Genomic DNA, 23163 nt, shown 5'->3' on the forward strand with positions numbered 1-23163 from the left:
CGAACCGTTCAATATCACACGGTGGTGAAGGCCATAAGACGACAGGTAAAATGAGATTAACCTGCATGCATAACATTTTCAATGGTGTATTTTATACAAGACAATGCAAAAGGCCCTTCAGAATAAATTTTAGGTTGCGAAAAGCATAAAAAGTACTTCAGTAGAATCCGGACTAAAAGCCGCGACTTTTTTCCCAAGCTTTCAAACCTGCGGTTTATGCAATGATGTGGCTAATTTATGCATTTTCCCCTAATGGCAGCCAGGGGCGCCCGAGGAGTAAAGGTAAGGGTGAGACTAGTGGAATACATGTGTCGGTGAAGATCATGTACGTTCAATGTAACCGCGCTTTATGTATGAATAAAACTAGCATGAACAGACCCCTCATCATGGAAATTGTGTCAATCGAAAGGGAAGGGCTTACTCCCATATTAGCAATCATTTTACGAAACTGTTTCCTATTAATAGAAAAGATGTGGCAAAACTAACAGATTACAAGAAGCTTAATCCAATGAAGCAGAAATGTTTAAGGCGGATTTTTGTTTGTTTGTCAGTCTACATTATTGCGTGATTTGGAATAAATATTTTACACGATTGGATTCTATGGATTGTCCTGGCTGTTACAAGCCATTTTCGCGGACATTCAAAGAAGTTGAAGACGGCCAAGGGACATAAGGGTGAGTTATGCCGGCTTTATAGTATTTCTCGTATCCCGTTTTTGACTGATCGTGATGTTTGTCTGATGGGTATATTTTGCCGTCAGAACGTTAAGGGGTTAAGGTACTGTATATTATTAAAAGTATTAGTGTGTACCGTCTTTCTTTGTAAATATCTCATGTTTAAATGTGGGCATGTGCGGCTGATAGTCAGGTGCAGTTTATGTATGTACAAACTGTATTTTCCTTTAAAAATGTACTGGATTTTTGCCACAGAATAAAAATACAGTACCTCATTTGATAGCTTTAACTCCATTGTATCGTACATGTTACGTTCCTACACTCTGGTCCCTGTGTCTGCTCAGGTTCCCTCTCAATCTCCCTCTTGACCTGACCTTATTTGGCCACTCAATTCCAGGTTTAATTTTCCCCCTCACAGCAGCAATCACTTCTCCATGTTTCCCTCCTATAACCACTATCCCTTGCACAGTTTAAACACTCTGTCCTTTTGGCTCTGTGATAGTCCGTAGCCTTTCTCGTCACATATCAAGCACTCTTGTCTTATCCTTTTGTTATTCCAATAACCCTGCCCTTTCGGATCACTGTCTGAAAAACTCTTCTAATGTCACCTTTGCTGCTTAGGTTTACAGTAACACCATCGTCTCGCCTGAATTTTGCAACAAGATTGTTGTCTGGCCTCCAGTGAACGCATCTCTGTCTGAGTAAATAACCACCGTGACTGCACTAATATATGGTTCTGCACTGTGTCCCCCAACACCTTAAGTGGGTTCTTGACAGCGGAGGATATTTTTCACAGCATTACTTAAATACATGGCTAAAAGAATTAACGAATGTGCTTAGTTTAGGAGCAAACTAGAAAATAATACAAAGGATTCCCTTAAATTAAAATTTTGGACAATATCCAAAAAGTGGAAATGTGTAACCTTTGGCAAAAGAGCTGAACAGAAACACCGATTTATAAAAAAAAAATTGTAGTGACTTGCTTAAACGGCATATAATTAATGCCAAATAACTTTTTGACACATTACTATACTTGCCGATTTTAGATATTTTTATTATATGCATTTTCGGCCATTTTGGGATGAAAATCTTTGGGTGCTGAAAATTTGGTGAATGCTTAAGAAATACTACACTGTCCCATACCATACTACTGGAAAGTTCACCAAAGTTTGATCCCTGGTAAGCAAATATTCCCAGTAGACAACACAAATGCCATACTTACTTTGCCACTGAGTAGCTTAGGGACTGTAATACTGTAAAAACATTGACTGCCACTGTACTCCGTATTAAGTGGATAGTTATAAACCACTAATACTGTGTCACTTTGTTTTTTAAGTCAGTGTGTTTTTATTGGTCAGAATCTAAACTCTAAATGTGATTAGTCCAGATGGCTACAATGTCCACTCACAGATTAAATATTTTACTTCAGTCACAGTCGCAAGCTTGTCTTGCGCCAACAAAATCAATGAGCATTTATTTGAATTTTGATACACTAATGTGGCGTCAATACTCTAACCTAACTCTTAGTGCAGTGTTTCTTTCAAGAGAACCACAGTTGCTATGCAATTTTCTTGAAATATTTGGCCTTAATTCAGTGTGGCTATGAAAACAACATCGCTTAACAGGACTTTTTTAATGCTCATATTTATTCTAGTTAAATTTCAGTCTTACTCTTTATTTTACATGTTCTTGTTTTCTTTAAAACGGGGTTGTTTTCTCAATGCAGTTGATTTTTTTGTTTGCCTGATTGCAATACAATATTTTTTCTTGCAGTGTTAACTTTGTAATTCCAATTTGTCTTAAAACTTTTTTATGTAATTGTATATGAGACACTTTTGCATTTTGATAGGGCATCCATACGAATCAGACCTAGCTAAACATGTGCTCTGCACATCTGGTGCATGTTGTTTGTTTTTCTGATTGCTCATTGGTTAAGAATATTAGTATTATCTTATTGAACTAGGTTATCTCCTATACTGAGTGTTTGGATAGTGTATGCATGGGTATCAGGACATACAGTAAACACTCATTATCACTGAGAGGAGAGGCTTAACATCCATTAAAGCGCCTCCTTCTTCCACACTGAGCCCCCCGAATAAGTTTGGCAAATGCAGGTCAGGGACAAAGCACATGCAGAGACAATCCCTATTAGGCAAAGAGCGGATCGAGACCTCCCGCTGGGATGTGCCTCCACATCTGCAGCGTGCTCTGACTGATTTGATGTCTTGCAAGCTTCGTATCACACTGCTCAGAGATGAGCAGATTCTGCTGAAATGTCACTAAAAAGCCCCATTAAAAGACTTGAAGATAAGGACATATTTTTTATGACATCAGATACATATATTGCCTAATTAAAATTATATTAGAGACGTGCACACACGTGCACAAAATTCTTACTTGCCCCTTTCCAAACTTTTTCTTAATCTGAAGAGTAGAAGATGCATTTGCATAAATGCTATGCAGTAAGTTGTAATTGTGTTACACAAAATTATAGTTTAAGTACCGAACGAGTGACTTGAGTCAAAAGCTTTGGCACAGAAGTAACTTCAATTGAACGAGTGAGCCAGTGATTAGAGTACAGTGGGACCTCGCTACTTCGCGCTTCGACGTTTGCGGATTCAGAGCTTCGTGGGCCTAAAAAATAATAATAATAAAATAAAATAATAATACAATTTTTTTTATTTTTTTTTAAAGCATTTTTGAAGGGGCGTTGCTACTTGGCAGATTTTCACTTTTCGCGGGTGGTTTTGGCCCCCATTAACCGGGTCTAAGAATAATAATAATTTAAAAAAAACAAAAACAAAAAAAACATTTTTTTTTAAAGTGCGCCGCTACTTCGCGGATTTTCACTTATCGCGGGTGGTTTTGGTCCCCATTAATCGCGATAACCGAGGTCCCACTGTAAATGTTAGATGATTTTTAGTTTGTTGTTGAAATGACATCTGAGTCAACATTCAACACACAGAGTTTAAATGATTGAATTTTAGTTTTGTTTTTTTGTTATTTATTTTTACTTTTTAAAACATTTACAGTTAGGCCGGTTACGGCCAATATCCATAAAATACGAAAATTGTGTTTAGCATATACCCACTTGACATCATTGATGAGGTTAGAGGCAAGCTGAGACTCTAAAAATATAAGTAAAATGTTCAGGGTTTGACCTTCAAGAAAACCGCAGTAGTTAAAAAAAGAGATGATCCTGTATCTACACTACCGTTTAAATGTTTGGGGTTCCTTGGAAATTTTCATTCTTTGTTTGAACAGTTTAAAAAAATAAAAATCCTTATTTCTAACCATCTCAATGTCTCGACTATGCTATCGATTTTTATTGCAACTCATTTAATTACCGTATTTTTAGGATTATAAGAGGCAGTGTTTTTCAAAGATCGGCTGGGGTGAGATAGTATACGTGAGATGTATTTAGCAAGCAGATAGTTCAATGCGACATATTTTCCTTCCTACTTAATCATATGTGAATATCTACATACAAACCGTAGCGACTTACAGTTCGGTAATTAAAAATGATGTGACCCCGAACTTTTGAATGTTAGTATATACATACATACATACATACATACATACATACATACATATATATATATATATATCATACATGTTTCACATATATACTGGACTGTCTCAGAAAATTAGAATATTGTGATAAAGTTCTTTATTTTCTGTAATGCAATTAAAAAAACAAAAATGTCATACATTCTGGATTCATTACACATCAACTGAACTATTTCAAGCCTTTTATTATTTTAATATTGCTGATTTTGGCTTACAGCTGAAAAAAACTCAAAAATCCTATCTCAAAATATTAGAATACTTCCTCAGACCAAGTAAAAAAATAATTTTATAACAGCAAAACTAAATCAAACATTTGAAAATGTCCATTGATGCACTCAGTACTTGGTTGGGAATCCTTTTGCACGGATTACTGCATCAATCCGGCGTGGCATGGAGGCAATCAGCCTGTGGCATTGCTGAGGTGTTATTGATGCCCAGGATGCTTCGATAGCGGCCTTCAGCTCATTTGCATTTGTAGGTCTGGTGTCTTTCATCTTCTTCTTAACTATACCCCACAAATTCTCGATGGGGTTCAGGTCAGGGGAATTAGCAGGCCAATCAAGGACAGTGATGCCATGGTCAGTGCACCAGTTACTGGTGGTTTTGGCACTGTGGGCAGGTGCCAGATCATGCTGGAAAATGAAATCCTCATCTCCATAGAGCTTTTCAGCAGATGGAAGCATGTAGTGCTCTAAAATCTCTTGGTACACAGTTGCATTTACTCTGGACTTGATGAAACACAGTGTACCAACACCAGCAGTTGACATGGCTCCCCAAACCATTGCTGACTGTGGGAACTTCTCACTGGATTTCAAGCAACTTGGATTTTGCTCCTCTCCAGCCTTTCTCCAGACTCTGGCGCCTTGACTTCCAAATGAAATGCAAAACTTGCTTTCGTCTGAAAAGAGGACTTTGGACCACTCTGCAACTGTCCAGTGCTTCTTCTCCATAGCCCAAGTCAGACGCTTCTTCCGTTGTCTTGAGTTCAGAAGTGGCTTGACCATGGGAATACGGCTATTGTAGCCCATTTCCCGGACACGTCTGTGAACTGTGGCCTTTGATACCTGGACTCCAGCTTCAGCTCACTGTCTTTGAAGCTCCCCCAAATTCTGGAAGCGGCTCTTCTTCACAATTTTGTTAAGGCTGCGGTCATCTCTCTTGGTTGTGCAGCGTTTCCGGCCACATTTTTCCCTTCCGACAGACTTTTTGTGGATATGCTTTGAAACTGCACTCTGTGAACAGCCTGCTCTTTGAGAAATTTCTTTTTGTGTCTTACCCTCCTGATGGAGGGTATCAATGATGGTCCTCTGGACAGCAGTCAGATCAGAAGTCTTCCCCATACTTGTGATTTAGTTTACTGAACCAAGCTGAGTGTTTTTAAGGCTCAGGAAACCCTCGCAAGGTGTTTCGAGTTAATTAGATGATTCAGGTGATTAGTTGAATAGCCTACTTGTATACTTTTTCATGATATTCTAATATTTTGAGATAGGATTTTTGAGTTTTCTTAAGATGTAAGCCAAATTCAGCAATATTCAAATAATAAAAGGCTTGAAATAGTTCAGTTGATGTGTAATGAATCCAGAATGTATGACATTTTTGTTTTTTTAATTGCATTACAGAAAATAAAGAACTTTATCACAATATTCTAATTTTCTGAGACAGTCCAGTAATCAATCAAAACAAAAACAAAGGCTTGCAATTTGAGTCTATTAAAGTGCTGAATCTAATTAAAGTAAAAGATAGGAACTCTTACCAGGCTGCTGATGGTGGCTAACGTGTGATTGGCATTGGAGATGGAGTAGGTTAACTGGTACACGCCGTCGTTGGTCTGACTGTTTCCATAGAAACCCACCCCCACGGCAGAACTGTGAAGATGATGAAGGACATCACATAAAAAGACTCAGAAATGTGCTATTCTGTCTACTTCTGTAGCAAGAGGCTGAGATCAGAGTGCGTACAGTACGATACTTCAACACCTCAATGTCGTAACCTAGTGGCACAAACATTTAAAACAAGAAAAAATAAAGAGCCAAATGTTGACGAATGAATATTGTCACTACCAGTTTCATATACTTTTAAAACAAGAAATGAAATATTCTCATTTTACCATTATTAACTTTGGATTATATTTCATAGATAAACCAGCAGTTATAGACTTGCAATGATACTGCTATAAATCGTTGGTATTTTTACAAACATTTAAATGATCCAATGTACAGAGTAATCTAAACATTTAAACATTCACCAAACCCCTTAAGCAGTTACTGAAACAGACTAGTGGACTACACATGTAGTCTCTTGTGCACCACTGATACCTTTTGGGGTTTTTCAAATTTCTCAGAAAATTCATCAAATATGAAAGGAGTGGGGTCTAAAGTAAAGTCGGTGAATTTCAAAAAGCTTCATTAATCAACTATGTACATTTTTTGTCAGCAAAAGTCAAGTATAAATTGTGAAATGTATTGTTCTAATAATGTTTCAATCTTTCAACTCACTTTATTCATTTTTATAGGTCACCGGCTGCCCCCTGCACAGCCCGGAGGACATTGCCAGCTCTTGCTGCCTCAGCAGAGCTAAACACATCCTGAATGACTCTTTACACGCCAGCAACCACTTGTTCAAACTGTTAGCATCAGGCCAAGAGTTCAGATCTCACAAGGACTGAATGACCAGACTGAAGGATAGCTTCTTCCCCCGAGCAATCAAAACAATAAACCTCAGTTTTGGAAAAAGAGTTTAAGTGCAATATCTTAGTTGTCGAAAAGTTTTTATTTTTAAATTTGAATACTTTATAATAGAGGTAAATACAATTTATTTTTCTATTTATCATAAGTTACATGTGTGTATGTTGCCAACTTGAGTGCCAATCTAATTTCCTAACAACACAATGATAATAAAGGTGGTCTTTATTCTGATGAGTCAGCCCATACTGTATTTTTTTTATTTATCATATGTTCAATTGTTTAAAATGGTATCCAACTATATTGAGGTATATATATCGATTCACAAAGATAGTTTGTATTATTTACAACACAATTTCAGGAGTCATAAATGCCGGACAGTAACATTTACGTCTGATTGCGTCTTTTTTCAGAGGCAAAGATTACTTTTAGTTCGCCCCACAATACAATTGTTTCATTGATAGTCATTTAAACACACATACCATTTTCAAACTCTTACAAAGCACATGCACCTTAATAGCCAATTAGAAGCATATCTGACAGGTACCAGAATGCTAGAAGTAAGATTGTTCACCCTCCTGCGACAATGTCCACTAATTATCTTGGTAACATATCCAAGCACGAGATTGGATTCCAATACTTACGACTATTTGGTGAGGTACCGTAATTGACACTAAATGATAGTACAGTGGTACATCCACTTACAAATGTCTTTACATACAAAAGTTTCGGGTTACACAGTACCTGAACAGTAAAATATAGTCTCTAGTTACAAAGGTGGTTCAGGATACAGTAAAATATACAGTACGGTAGGCGCTCCTATTTGCCACTATCTGGAAACCCAATGTGTGAATTCCGGCATGTTCTTCTTGTCCCCTTCCTAGCATGCTCTCCGTGTGCCCTTCCCGCTCTGTATACAGTCTACTATATGGTACTGCTACAAAGAGCCATCAATCACAATGGACCGGATGAAAGACAGAGAAAAGTGGACAGTGAGAAAAGAAGAGGAAGAGACTTTTTCCGGCTATCAAAACAAAGCAAGAGATAATACAAAGGTATGAAAACACACCATCGTGCAGGAGGAGTTCAGAGATGACAAGGAGGAGGACAAAGCCATCATTCCGTCAGCCCAAATTAACGACATTTTGGCAGAATTATAATCTCAGAATAGTGAAAAGGAATCACCCGAGAAAACTGTTGACAGGTCGGGCTATCGCTCTTTATGATCACGTCTGCCACGCGCATTTCTGATAGTCAAAAGCAGACGTCATTGGATCAAGGCAGAACGAATGAAATTTGCAAGTAGAGGTACCACTGTAGATGGAAAACATTCGATTCCTATCAGTACATTTACTCAAGCATTCGGTTTGAAAAAATATGCAAAAGTAGTATCTTATCTTTAAATGTGCCTCATGGAATAAACCAGAAGCCCTGGTACTAGTGTTGGGATCTTCTAACAATGAGATTAGAGTACATTAAGACAAGAGATAGCATTCTGAAAGGAATGATAAGGTCACAATTGAAAACCTGATAATCTTTGTATCAGACATCCTTGTCAGTGGTCACTAATCCAGATAGGGACCAAATAGTGCCTTCGAGTTGAATGAAACCTGGGTTATTGAAAATAGTGTCTGTCTTAAGACTTTTAGCAAAACCTCACCGTTGTAAAACAACAACAAAAAAACCATCTCTAATTTTGTCACGCATTACTTTTTTTGCATTCATTGAATGTTTACAGTGACTACGTTTACATACAAAATCCGACTTGGATCACAACATTTCTACTAAAACTAATGCACCAGAAATCAAAAAAAGAAAGTACTAACTTGATCACTTCAATCCAACTATTAGTGGTCAGAATAAATTCAAATTTCTAGTCCAAATTCAAAAGGACTTCTGGCTGCATGTAAACTTACCCAATGTAAAGAAAACATTGAGGGTCTGACACCAGAGACCTTAGAAGGACACTGGGTTTTAAACTGGCAATATAAGGCAGTTATTGTAAACTGGTGGTTTTACAATGTAAACATCCTATAAAGAAAAAAAAAGAACGATAATAACAAAAATTGACATGCGTTTGAATACCACTTATTTCTTGTGCACCTTTCTTCTACTTAAGAACGTAAGTGGCAATCATTGAATTGGAATCTTAAACTACATTTTAGGTAATTGTGTTTAGCGTCACATAAAGTGCACATTTTTGTCCACAGAGCATATGCTGTAGTCTTGTTTTAATTAAGGGAGGATTTCCTTTATATCCACCCATTTTTGAGGGCTGTTGTTTTTAGTTTTTCCTTGCCATTGTAATACTTCTCGCTCAATGGATTTCCTTGAGATTGACCAATATCTGGTCAAATCACTTCATGACTTCAGTGACTAAGATAAAAAAAACAGATAAATGTGACTTGGCTTAATCATAGTAAACTCTATGGGTATCATTTAAATTAGAACGATTCTTTGAATTAAGATAAATCTTAGCTAAAACTCAATTCAAAAAGAGGAGCCAAAAGGCAACAGCACGAATTAAGCATTTTATGAGTAAATCATCATAGTGCTATCGAAAGGATTTCAAAGCTAGCAATCACGGTCCACTTTTGCAAACAAATCCAGATGTTTCATTAGTTTTTATATGAGATAGTTTGGTGATATATGCTGTTACAGGACTATGATAAGATTATGAATGAATAAAATGAAGACCATTTCACAACATACACAGACTTAGTTACAAAGACAAAACACATGTGGGTCTAAATTGCATCAATCTCAATACAGTTAAGCATTACAACTGGACTTTTGTATGCTAAAGGCTGCTTGGTTTAATTGGCAAAACAATGTGAAAGAGGAAGAGAGATAGAGAGAAAGAGAGTCCAAGAAAGAGAAAAACAAATGGAATGAAAGAGAGAGAACGGACAGAGCAAGTGTACGGATATATGGTTAGATAAAGTTCTACACATGTCGCTGGAATATGATTGGCTGGCAACTTTGTGACTGGGCATATGCGTGTCTACAAGCAAAGCGTGCTTGAAAAATGTTTCTGGCACTGCGAGTAAAATGGTGTGATAAGGAGATAAACTCTAATGCATTTTCTGTACCTCTGGGGGTCGAAAGGAAAAGTGTTACCGCCAATACCTGGGTTAACAGTAAAATGTGCAACGGTTGGTGAAGGGTAGGGGAAAGAGAAACTAACCTTGTTAACTGAGGCTTGGCACAATAGGTGTTTCAGTTCTGTTAGTTCTTGTTTGTAAACAATCTCACCCAATATTTTTTGCTTCTGTTTTGTATGGCAATACAGCAGTTTAAGGAATGCCAAAACAACAAAAGTGTTGATATGGATTAAGTATCACTGATTATTTTCCCCAAAAAATTAGAATCTAGAACAGCTGCTTCCATCTTCGCAACATTGCAAAAATGCGCCTGATGCTTTCCCAGTCTGATGCGGACATTATAATTTATGCGTTTGTTACTTCCTGTCGCGATCACTGCAATGTACTACTCTCCAGGCTCCCGAAGTCCAACATCAAGAGCCCACTGCTGGTACAAAATGCTGCAGCAAGGCTTTTAACCAAGACAAGAAGGTTTGATCACATTACCCCGATTTTAGCTCAACTGTTTTGGCTCCCTGTCAGTTTAAGATGTGATTTTAAGGTTCTGTTGGTATTATACAAATACATGCATTGACTTGCTCCTACATATCTTTCAGATGTAATTTCCCCCTTTGTTCCCGTCCGGAGCCTTCGCTCTGAAAATGCTAGTCTACTAGTGATCCCAAGAGCCAAGAAGAGATCCGCAGGTTCAAGAGTGTTCGCCATTTAGAACTTAATGCTCTGCCTTCTGGGATTCAATCTGCAACCTCAGTGGAAGTGTTTAAATCTAGGCTTAAAACACACTTATATTCCTTAGCTTATGAATGACCTATATTTCATGTTGACAATGTCTGTGTATTGTTTGTTAATGCAACATCCATTCCAACCTGTTCCATCCTTTTTTCTTTTTTGTAATTATACTTTAATTGTTTTATATTTTATTTTGATTTATATTCTTTGTTTATGAAACCATTGCAGCCTGGTCATCCTGAGAGGGGGATTACATCATGTGTGGTCCCTTTTCAAGGTTTCCTACATTTCCTCATACTGAGATTTTTAAGTTTTTCCTTGTCCTCGTGCAGCTTTTCGATCAGATGGTGTAATAATAGTTTGTGATCTGTGCAGCCCTTTGAGACTTTTTGTGATAAATGAATATACAGTGGAACCTCGGTTTTCGAACGCCTCTCAGTTCGAACAAATCGGTTATCGACCCAAAATTTTGAGAAATTCTTGCTTCGCTTTTCGTTCAAAAAATCGGAGTTCGAACGCCGGTACGCTAGAGTGCGATGCTGAGCGGCGTACGGGTGTACACTGCCCCCACCCCTCATGAAGAACTGTTATGACGTGCGCGCGCACTTCTTTCCGCTTTAGCTTTAGATATCTGTGAACGGAGTGTTTTAGCCCCTAATTAGGCCTCCGAAGATGGTCGGTGCAAGCAGCAAAGTTGCTACAGGTGAAAAAAGAAGGGTAGTGCGTACAACTATTGCATTTAAGAAAGAAATAATAGCAAAATATGAAGAAGGTGTGTGAGTTTCCCTTCTTTCGAGGGAATAGAGCATGGCCACCACAAAGGTAAGAAATCCTATTCATAATTCTTTTCTTTATCCTTTAACCGCTCACCACTTTTTGTGGAGACCCGGGTGCTAAATGACGTGTAAACGACCTGATTCTTGTTGTTGTACACGTTCGTGTTAGCGTAATCTTTCGTACGGAAGATTACGCTAACGCGAACGTACTATTAGCCTGGGTGAGCTTCATGTTTACGTTCATGGTAAACATTCAGGGTGTTGGAACGGATTAAAACGATTTTACATTACTTTTAATGGGAAAAACGATTTTCGGCGATCGAACAAATCGGTTTTTGAACAGGGTTTTGGAACGGATTACGGTCGAGAACCGAGGTTCCACTGTACTGTACAAATAAATATGACTCAACTCGACTTTCATCCATTACTTGTTATAGACTGTCACCAAACGCATGTACATACATGACCTTTCAGATCTAGACCAGCAGTAAGACGGAAAGCTGCTTTTAGGCCTACCCAACATTACACTTGGACAAAAAGCCCCCACCAGGTGTAAGGCACATTTGTTGAGTTTAAAAAACAAATATCTTGGGTAGCAATACATGTTTTTATCATTGGAAACAAATGTATGCTTATTACACTGGTCAAACTTAAACAATTGTGCAACCAAGTTCGATGTGATCAACTGAAAAAAACATACCTAAATCAGTAGAAAAGTTGTAGAGTACCGTATTTTCCGCACTATAAGGCGCACCTAAAAGCCTTTATTTTTTTTCAAAAACTGAGCATGCGCCTTATAATACAGTGCGCCTTATATATGGATCAATATTAAGTCGCAAGGTCTCGCAACAAAGGCAAGCAGCCGCTGACTAGATTTCTCCTCGTAGGCGATGTGGTCCGCGGTGTATGCTGGGATACATATGCCGGCGTTTCATTTCCCAGCCAATTTGTCAATCATCATTTGAATCGATCACTATTGGCTAAAGTTATTCGGAGGTAAAGGGGGCAGATCCTTTTTATCATTTACAGGCTCGCATAGGCTAAAGGGGCAAAACAAAGCCTGCAATTGGCCGAAAAAGATGAATGTGAATAGCAAGTTTGGTTGTCTATGGCATAAAGAAAACATGTTTTACAATTCTGTATTTGTAAATATTTTACTCTCCTGGATTTACTACACTCACGGATATAAGAGAATTAAACTCAATTCCAAGTGTTTATCGTCATATGCACAGTAAAGTTGCGAGCAAAAAAGAAAATAGAAACTAAGGAATGGTTGGCATTTCTTGAATCCCAAGACTCTAACCTTCCGAATGATATTTGGAACGATGCATTTGAGTGACATCGTACGGACACCGCATCCGCACGTGTCTACGACACGTATTTGCTTCTTTGCAAGCTTTCGGAATGTTAAGGGGTTTAATACGTTTGACTGAACTATCTGACTGTTTTGTCGACGTTCCCATTGTAGCGCCTTATAATCCGGTGCGCCTTATGTATGGAAGATATAGGACCAAAAACAATTTTTTGGGGGTGCGCCCTATAGCGCGGAAAATACGGTACTCATTCACCAACGGTCATAGAAATCAAAAGACTTGATTAGTTTATTTTCACATTAATGAAAATCAGTAGGTTCAATTCAATTCATATACTTAGTTAAATAAAAAAATCAGGAAGCTCAAATTGTGACTACAATTTAGTTGTTAATATCATAAAGTTGATAAAGAAAAAAAAATAGAACAAAATAGAAAAATTTGAGTTTTGCTGTTAGCCATATTTGTAACCATCAATTTATATGTGTCCTCTCTTTGGACCAATGAAGACTGCATTGCCTTCTTTCCCCTACTCTGGAGAGACCAAGCCCAGAAACAAGAAGAGATTTGTTGAACGGCAAACATTATTACTCATAATTTGCCAGTCCCAGGCATTGATGCGGAGCAGAAATGTCAACTTGCATATTACATCAGTTTAGTAATGTAGAGGAACCTCAAGTTTTTGCATTAGGCATCGTGGTATTTAGACGTAGCTTAGCCATTTGCTCAAATTTACCTAAAGAACCACAATCTATGGTCATGCAGAGAACATGCATGTGTGTGCGTGTTTGGGTTAAGTCCGACTGACCATATAATAAGTCCCGTGACGACGGCAGACCATGTCACACAACAGTTCCTCTCGGGCCTTTTGGTTTCTTCGTCCACATCCCTGCGATAGCAACACAAGCACAGCAAAAACACCAGCAAAACCAGCAGGCTCACCGAAAGGCCCACTGCGCCGATGCAGGCCAGGACCACCACAGACTGGCAAAAAAAAGAGAGAAAACAGCAAATCAGGAGTAATCACAAATTTAATCTTTGGCGTATGATTTCCAATTATATCAAGTGAATAGTGTCGCCAACATTGTACTTCCACTAAAAAAATGTGATTAAGTAAAGTTCTGTATCTTACAACTGACTAAATAAGCCCCCAAAAATGTTAATATTATGCGACAAAATATATCAGGAAATAAAAAGAAATGGATATCTTGGGAAAGAATTGTAAGAACAAACGACGTATGTAGGCTGTACAACCTTTGCAATAGTACATGAGTCAATTCATTCAAAAGAGAAAAATAATTTTGCATTGCCGGAAACTCAGCAAAATGTAACTTGATGTCAAGTTTTGGACATGTTTGATAATTATTAACCTGCCACACTTGGGATTATGGTGGCTCACTTTTGTTTCAAGCGTTGCTCACCGACTTTGTGTGAACGCTCAGACCCGTGGAAAATTAGAGGGAACATTGGTCTTGAGCGGTAACAAACATAAAGAAATTGGGGCATCAAGATAAATTATGTGTACCAAAACTTCTAAAGATTGGGAGCATTTTGGCTTGGATAAAAAGACTACTTGCGAATTTTGCAAATCAGACCTTTCATATGATGGCAGTGGCTCAGTGACGCATAAACTTTTTAAGAGGACAGTCTGACAATTGAACAAAAAGTGTGACTCGCCTCGGTAAGATTCAAGAAACGCTCAAGCCAATACGGTTTTGATGAAATCCATTCTACATTTTTTACCAATATAAAAAAGTCCTTGAGCGTTATGCCAGACTATACCTGAGAAAGGTATTTGAAATCAACAAATGTCAGTAGTCAAAACCGTTTTATTTTAAGCTCTCGAGAATCGATAAGTACTTTTGCTACAGACCTTGCGGTAAACCATTGAATGTATTTTACAAAGTGGATATCATATTTGTTTTATTTACTTTTCTACTGCTGCTAATATACCTCTTCTTGGTTTACAGTTTTCAGGGGTAAAATGTGTTTCCTTGATTTTAACTTATTATGTATTTGACTGTCCCTAAAAAATGAACAGGGGGTTGTTTATGGGCTTTTGTCTCTACTGCTCCTTATTGGTTTTACTGAAAGTCTGCAGTATGTTCAATAAAATATTTGATTTCCAATTTACCCATTTTTTTCGATTATTAACTGAACGTTTCAATAGTTGGGTGACTATTCGACCTACTTAAATAGTCGTTAGTAGCAGCCTAAATGTAATTTGCTTGAACGTGATCTTAGGTTCCAACTTTGACCAAGGCTGATCTTAAGTTGCATGAAAATGTTAGCCTTGTCCATTACCCTTGTTTAAATTGGTTAAGTGTCAGTAGAAAATAAAATCATTGAGGAAAATTGCTTGCAGCAGACAAAGAAAACTGCTCTTTTTTAAAAGGAACAAGGGTCAATATGAAGACATGTAGACTGTATCAGTTGCAGGTTAAAAGGGGCAAAAATAGCTGACAGATTAGGCTCTTAGCAGGAGTTGGACGGTGGGAGGTCAGCGTCATGTGACGCGTCTGCTTTGATTCAGTCTTGTGATACCAGAGTATGTGCAGCATTTATAGCCTGCGGGATGGAGACAATATCACATCTACAGAGAAGAAAGGCTGTGCTGTTTAGTGGGTTGAACCAACATTTCCTCATGAGGATTCAGAAGGAACAAATATTGGTCAAGAGATGTGGCACCCCTGGTTGTCCCTCAGTTGCAGGGCACATTTTTACAAATGTCCGCAAACAATCGCACCTGTTCACTGTATTGTTTCACCAATTTATCTAACGTCCATTGTTTTTGGACAGTGAAAAAAGACACACATTTATGTTAGTCGCAGTGCAGAGACATCTACAACGTAACGGGGCTTCACCTAAAGTACAATACATGACATTTTACATTGATAGATGCTACTTTTAAAGACTCTTAAACATTTTTATCGAATTGACTGTCCTCTAAATCAGTAGTCAGCAACAACAGAGCCAGGAACCGGAACCAGTACCGTTACCGGTCCGCATAGAAAAAGATGCGAGCCTTCGCTCTGAAAACGCTGGTCTACTAGTAATCCCAAGAGCCAAGAAAAGATCCGCAGGTTCAAGAGCTCTTCCCCCTTAATTACCTCAGTAGAAATGTTTAAATCTAAGCTTAAAACACACTTCTACTCTGTAGCATATGGATAACCTATAGTTTATGTTGATAATATGTGTACTATTTGCCCTCATGTAGGTTGTAGATGAGGGGATGGTGTCATCATGGTCTGTAGTTTGCAATAGTCTTTGATCTGTGTAGCCCTTTGAGACTCTGTGATTTGTTTGCAAAAATAAACATGACTTGACTTATCTTTTGCTTACACTATATTTATTTGTGTATACAGCGTTTTTCTTTTTACTCGAATATACACTTGAAGTTTTGGGTGCGCCTTATAAATGAGGTTTTACAGTAGTATACTGTATTACTGCATTTGAGCAATGGTTGAGGACAAATACCGCTAACCACATTTGCTCAGCATTGGTTGAAACGGGAGTCGACCCCGAATCGTGATGTTGAGAGTGCCGAAACCCTAACCACTAGACTTCTGTGAATGTAGATTTTATATGAAAAGGCATTCTTTTGGCTGAACTCTTTTCCATAACGCTCAATTGCAACACAGTACAATGTGGCAACTTGTGTACAAATAGTGTGAGGCTGAGATATAATGTAATGCCTTTTTCCATGGCATCTACACCCCTAGTGGTCTAATGATTACACAGTAGATTTAGGTTTGTTATTTTTATTGTTTTAACCCTTGTTGTTATTGAGTTGGGTAGTATTGTCAGACATTAAACTGGTCAATGACACAGAAAAGGTTGCAAAACAATGACATTTTAGCCTGTAGCAGTCTACATATTTCTTACCATATGACAGTTTCATCATTGCCATTTAACTTTAAATTAGGAATGATCGTTAGGACATTTTTTTCAGAAAGATATAAATTAACTAACTAATTTGTTGTACGTACATAAAATATATATTTTTTTTAAACACTTTTGTTTTTTATTGTATATTTTAAAGCAATTTCCACAGTCCTGATGAGGATAAGGAGTTGGGCAATAAATGAACCAATGAAGAAATGGAAAAATTAATAATGGCAATATACCCTTATTTAATTTCAGATAAGTGATTGCTCAAAGCCCAATAGAACGCTGCTGAGACAAATATTGGCTACGATCATGAAGCTTTTTGAAAAAGGCTGATGTCGAGACCGATATTAATACTGGGTATCGAAATCTTACACCCCCCCAAATTCATAAGTACAATTGACTTGCTTTGAAGGAGAGAAATTCCCATATAGTGTCAATTAAAACCACATTGTATCGATGTTTTCAAAGATATTAAAAAAAAAAACGTTACCTGCTAAATAGAAAGGTGTTATTCAAACGGAAAAATTAAAAATCCTAACAAGGACAACGCATTTGAAGATGTAACGCTGCCACACTAAAAACAAACAAGAGACATTACTTTTTGAACATGCAAATTATGATGGTTTTAAATTATACGGTTTATATTATTTTTCCGTATTTATTTTCATTTTATTGTCATACTTACACATGTCCATAAACATTAAAATAAAAAACGTTTCATGTGTAAATGTAAAACATATAATGTAAGAAGGTCAAAAAGTATGATGGTAAAATGTGTTACTGATCATGTAATAACCACTAACTTATGTAGAATCCTAAGAATAATAAAATGCTAAAAATATCAAGTAAAACGAACCATTGCTGGTTAATGTACTAGTATAAATATAGATTTTTTTAGCACAAACAATATACTATATTGGTACAATAAAACCTTTTTATGACAGAATAAAAATGCATCTGTTTTATTTTGAAAACAGCATTCTGTGGTACATTGTTTGTCTTTTATGGCAGTCTGTAAATTTGGTTTATTTCACTTTATAATGAAAGGGGATAAATGTATTGTGTGAATGGATTTAAAAAAAAAATCTTGATTTATTTCTTTCCTTCACAATGTTTTACTTTGATATCGGAATTTCAAGTGAGCCTTAAAATAATGACAACTGTGTGGCTTTAACAGAAGCTTGTAATAGGCTAAGATCATCAAGTGTACATAACAAATTGATTTCAAACTTTTGCCGTTGGACAGTGCAAAAGCATTTTTCTATATGACATTTTGAATATTGTGTGCCAACGATACCTACCACTAAGTGTCAAATCAAAACACCTTTCCAAAAGTGGGTCACGCACCTGTTTTAAGGGTGTTGCGGGCCTTTGTCTTGGCAAAATAAAGCTAAGAAAACAAAAAAATGTATCTGAGGGTACATTTATCCTTAATACTAGAGGGCAATATAGTCAATTTAAATCCTTAATAGTAGTCTACAATAATAATTAAAACAAACATCCCAGTTCCCTAATAAGGATAAGCGGTACAGCTAATGAGATGAGAGATGAGATCCCAGTTCTCCCATTAATTAATCCAAACTCAGGTTGGTTTTAAAGCAAATGTGGAAATAAGTACTGCTTAATTTTCTTCAAAGCACTATGTTTTTAAGTATTTACCCATTGATGGGCTGATGTAAAGAAACTGTCATTTTATGAACTTGAATCATTTTTTTTAATTTAATTTGAGTTTCTAGATAATAACTGCTACAAAAGAAATATTTTTCTTCCACCTATAGTGCAGTGTTGATTGTTTGGGGTCAGTGGATAAAGGTACATAATTTTAATTGATCAAAACGAGACGAGACAGGCGGGATCGATATCGGATACTGGAGACTGTAGCAAGAAACCGGGCAGGAGGAGACAGACGGGATCGATACCGGATACTGGAGGCTGGGGGAAGATACCGGACAGGATGAGGCATTGGCTCAGGAGGTAAATCGCTTGTCTTGGGATCAAGAGGTTGCAGGTTCGATTCCCAGCTCTTCTGAGTTATAAGTTGAAGTGTCCTGGGGCATGACACTGAATCCCTAATGCCCCTGATAGAAAGTAGTTGCCTTGCATGGCTGACGCTGTTATCGGTTAGTTAGTGTATAAAAGGGGATAGTGTGAAGCACATTGTAAAGCTCTGACTTGAAAAGCGCTATATAAATGCAGAACATTTACATTTAGACGGGGTTGATACCAGATACTGAAGACTGGTGCAAGATACCGGACCGGACGAGACAGGCGGGATTGATATCGCAAACTGGAGACTGGAGCAAGAAACTGGGCAGGAGGAGACAGACGGGATCGATACCGGACACTGGAGACTGGTGCAAGATATTGGACAGGACAAGATAGACGGGGTCGATACCGGACACTAGAGCAAGATACTGGACAGGACGAGATAGGCGCGATCGATACTGGACACTGGCTACACGAGCAGGACACCGGACAGAGTCAAAACACAAGTCTTGCAAGTGCAGAGGTTCGTTGACGGACTGACAAGGAGTGAATGAGAGCACTGAGTTTAAATAGGAAGGAATCCAATCAAGCAACGAGCTGCACCAGGCGCCAAACGGGCGGGGCCAAGTGAGGTCAATGGGCAACCGTGACAAAAAAATGCAGCTCATTGATCCGTTATTGGTCTTGAGCTGAAGTTTGTTTGTGAAGTAATTTTCACTCAATAGCATTCTGAAAATATTATCCTAAGCTTGTAAATAAAAACAGTTGGGATTTGGTTTGTACTTTATAGTCTATAAATCTAATATTAACTAGTAAGGGACCATGAGAAATAGTGTTTTTGAGAAAATTAATTGTGTTGACTTCGGCTTGTTTCTTTCTTTGTTCCTATACACCAAATCAATATTTGTAATTTTTTTCCAACAGGATACATCCATATTAATAATTCATAATTATGAGTATGTCTCTCGCCACTGACTCTTGACTCTGGTTAAGCAGTTTTTCTAGTTGACTGGTAGTGGTCACATTGTGTCATATAAAACTTCCAAGTTCAAACATCATCTGGAGAGAGTTTAACATATATTACACTTTGTATGGGGAAATAATCTACATTTAAATGGTATTACAATTGAACACAAAGTTGGACAAGCACTTTTGAAATGAAAAATATACTTTTGAAACGATAAATCGGATAAATGAACTGGCCCAAAAACCTCTGTTGAGGCTAGAGAAGGCTTTATTATTTTGAACATGCAATGTTAATAACCAAGTCCTGTCATCTTTCTTAGGTAGTAAAGATTGCAAAAAAAAATGAGAATCAAAGTATAAAAATAAAGTTATGGGAATTTATTTTAAATCTTGCAATGTCATTTTAACATCTTTATAGTTAAATGGCTACTCCCTGGGCATTCAATTTTAAGCATCCACATAATGGTCAGGACGAGCAATATGCCCATAATTTAAACTCAATTTTTCTGTTTTTCCGGATGATTACAAATTTAAATCAATTTCAAACAGAAAACAATCCGCAACAAAATGTTTCTGACACATCTAACTGACTATATTAGTTTAAACTTACCATTCACAATTTGCTAAAATAATCTACAGTGCTGCGAAAAGCTTTGAATGTTAAGCACAAGTATTGAATGGTGCAATATAAAGGGACAGAGTGTATTATTTAGCGCTATAAGTGGTAAAAAAAATGTAATTAGAAAAAAAACAATCTTGATTTAAATTATACGCAAAACACATAAACTATCTTATAACTGTGACTTTTTCTACTCATAGGTCAAGAAACTTTTTTGTACATAGTATAAGCCTCACCTAAAGGTATCTAACATGATTTTCCACCATCATTGCTGCTACGGGTACCCGAAAATCAAAATCTTTGAAAGAGGCTGGGCAAACATTTTGCAGTTTGGTCACTTTGAGACGCTTTAGTTTATATTTTCACTTGCATTACAGTTGCACAATACAGCAACATCTAGCAATCAAACAATACACATTGTTTCATTAAATAAACTCTTAAATTATTTCACTCAGTTTTACAACAGACAAAACTTTAAAAAAAAATGTTGATTAATCTCATTAATCCTCATGTTATGTAAAATGTATGAAAATGTGTTTCATAGATAGGAAAGGGAAAAATATGAGGTAAAATGCAGAATGATACAAATTTCTCATGCTCCAAACACTTTGAAAATTGCATGATTACTGTATAGTTGTTGTTGTTTTTTTTTTAAATAACAAATTCGGTTTACTTTAAGTAGTTGAAGGTTTTCTGAAAAGTGAACTTGAAGCTGTATAAACTTTTCAAACGTGTTAAAAAAAAAAATCACATCCACGCATGATGACTATAACTAAACACTTTAGAAGTACCTTATCGTTTGGGGAATTTATACCCCCCCAAAAAAATATCTCATTTTATTTGTACTGTATGTTAATGGTCTTTGCTCGCAGTTACCTGCATTTCAAAGCAACTTCCACGGGGGTACATTTATTTAACTATTGCAGGGGTCGCTTTCAAGCTGAGAGCTACTTTGGGTTACTTATTAGTGCAAAGAGCACCCAGTTTGATATGCATTTCTTGTTAGTGCTATGTTTTTACTTTATTAGTACAAGGTTAGTTATTGAACGTAGGGTCAAAACGACTCAGTCAACCACTAAGAAACATTTTACTATAAAATCATAATGACCCAGCCACATACCTGTCAACCTGTAAGTTTTTGCCGTACAAAGTACGATTATTGTGCATTTTAAGACGTGTAGGACGTACAAGAAAGTCTGTACCGAAAAACGCAAATTTGTCAATTATGGGTACCATTTGCTATACACCGACTATTACGAAACGACAAATCAATCAAGTCAAACGAGTTCGCCGTGGTATCCTCTATCCCGGTTTTGTTTTTTTACATGTCAAACAAAGCGAGCAGTTTGATGCTACTGTGCGCATGCATCCATGTGATAGTTTTGTAGTGAAAGGAAGTCCGTCTCTTTTTAGAGAACCATTTTTTCCGGCTCAACTCGTTAAAGAGAGCCAGCTCTCAAACGGCTCACTTGCTTTGATGCATTATATTACGAATTATTGTTGTGGTAAATACACTTGCATTTGTAGAATAGATTTGCATACATGTAGAAATGTAGAATAGATTTGCATACATATGTTGTATAAAGAAGTTAAGAAAAAAAAGAAGTGTAAAAGCAGAAAATGAAAAAAAGAAAGGTTTGTGGTTATCCCTTTAATCAGTATATTACCAACAATAATTTAATGCAGAAAATGAATTAATAATTTGAATAAGAAAATGTATTATTCTACTTAATAATATTTGCATGTGTTATTTCCTTCTACAGTGAACGTCCAAGCTACTTCATTTTTGAACTTTCTTAATAATAAACCTCATTCATGTAGAGCAACAAAATGTTAATTAACAACATATATGATATAACGAAACACATGTACAATATAACATGTTAAACTACATAAATAAACACGTTTGAAAACAAATATGGTGTAAGATTATTTTGTAAGGGAAAAATACGACAGTTTGTAAGGGCATGGAGCCGTGGAGTTTGACAGGTATGCAGCACTGGTGAGCTATTTTCACAAAAGGTCCGCGGGCACCCAAACTGCCCTTTGGGGGCACCACGTTGGTGAGGCCCGTCTTGTAGTGTGTTGCTTCAAACTCACCACACTGGGTAATGTACATAAAAATAGAATGTATTCAAAAGATCAAAAATAAAAGAATAAAGTGGCAAAAAGCTTGTTACCGACCTGCTGGTAGTTCTCCTGTTCGGGTCGAAACGTGTTATCCACGGTCTTGAAGGAGAAATCGAAGTGTGGGAAATTATGCAGCCAGTAAGTCCACCACGGAGCCACATAGTCGAGCCTCGCGGTGGCCATCCCTGCAGTCGCGGGGAAAAGTGCACACCCGGACCCCCACCAAGATCCACGGCTGCGGGTAAAGAGGAAAAGTTTTTACTTGAGTCCAAGACTTGCTCAAACTTGCTGCAACAAATCAAAGGAACATTTGGGGGTTATGTTTCTCCCAAGCAGTGAGCTTTAGTATTTTGGATCCGAGGCACGAGACTTGCTGCCGTGAGTTAAGCGTGTGAACCTGCCCGCTTTAAGTGGGAAGGCGTGACGATTGAGAAAACGTCACGCCTCTCATTTCACACTGAAAGCAAGTCACTTTTACCCCTTAATATGACAACGTGCTACTCTTACTCCACCTAGACAACACACACACACACACCATTGATATACTGTGTATTCTGTCTTAGTTGAAGCTCGAGTAATCATACGTGTTGCTCAAAAAAAAAAACAATTAAAATTCAACCCAAGCACCCCCAGAAATTAAAGCGTTTTCAAAACACTTCTCCTTAATAAAGTACAGGGTAAGCTTACATATGATGAAAAAGCGGCACGGCGGTGAAGTGGTTAGCGC

General features: G+C 37.3%; 1 protein-coding gene across 1 annotated transcript in view; it reads right to left on the reverse strand.

Moving 5' to 3' along the window:
• Positions 1-22855, reverse strand: part of LOC148374933 (protein tweety homolog 2-like) — a 51245-nt gene extending 28390 nt beyond the window's left edge. Inside the window, exons 1-3 of the mRNA XM_088342596.1 lie at positions 22491-22855; positions 13653-13828; positions 5998-6109 (exon numbers count right to left, since the gene is read on the reverse strand). Coding sequence (XP_088198722.1) covers positions 5998-6109; positions 13653-13828; positions 22491-22619 — 417 coding nt within the window. The 5' untranslated portion in view covers positions 22620-22855. The remainder of the gene's footprint in view (positions 1-5997; positions 6110-13652; positions 13829-22490) is intronic.
• Positions 22856-23163: the final 308 nt, after the last annotated feature.

Source organism: Urocampus carinirostris, chromosome 1 (assembly GCF_059441175.1).
Source record: "Urocampus carinirostris isolate Australia breed hairy pipefish chromosome 1, RoL_Ucar_1.0, whole genome shotgun sequence".
NCBI classification, from domain to species: domain Eukaryota; kingdom Metazoa; phylum Chordata; class Actinopteri; order Syngnathiformes; family Syngnathidae; genus Urocampus; species Urocampus carinirostris.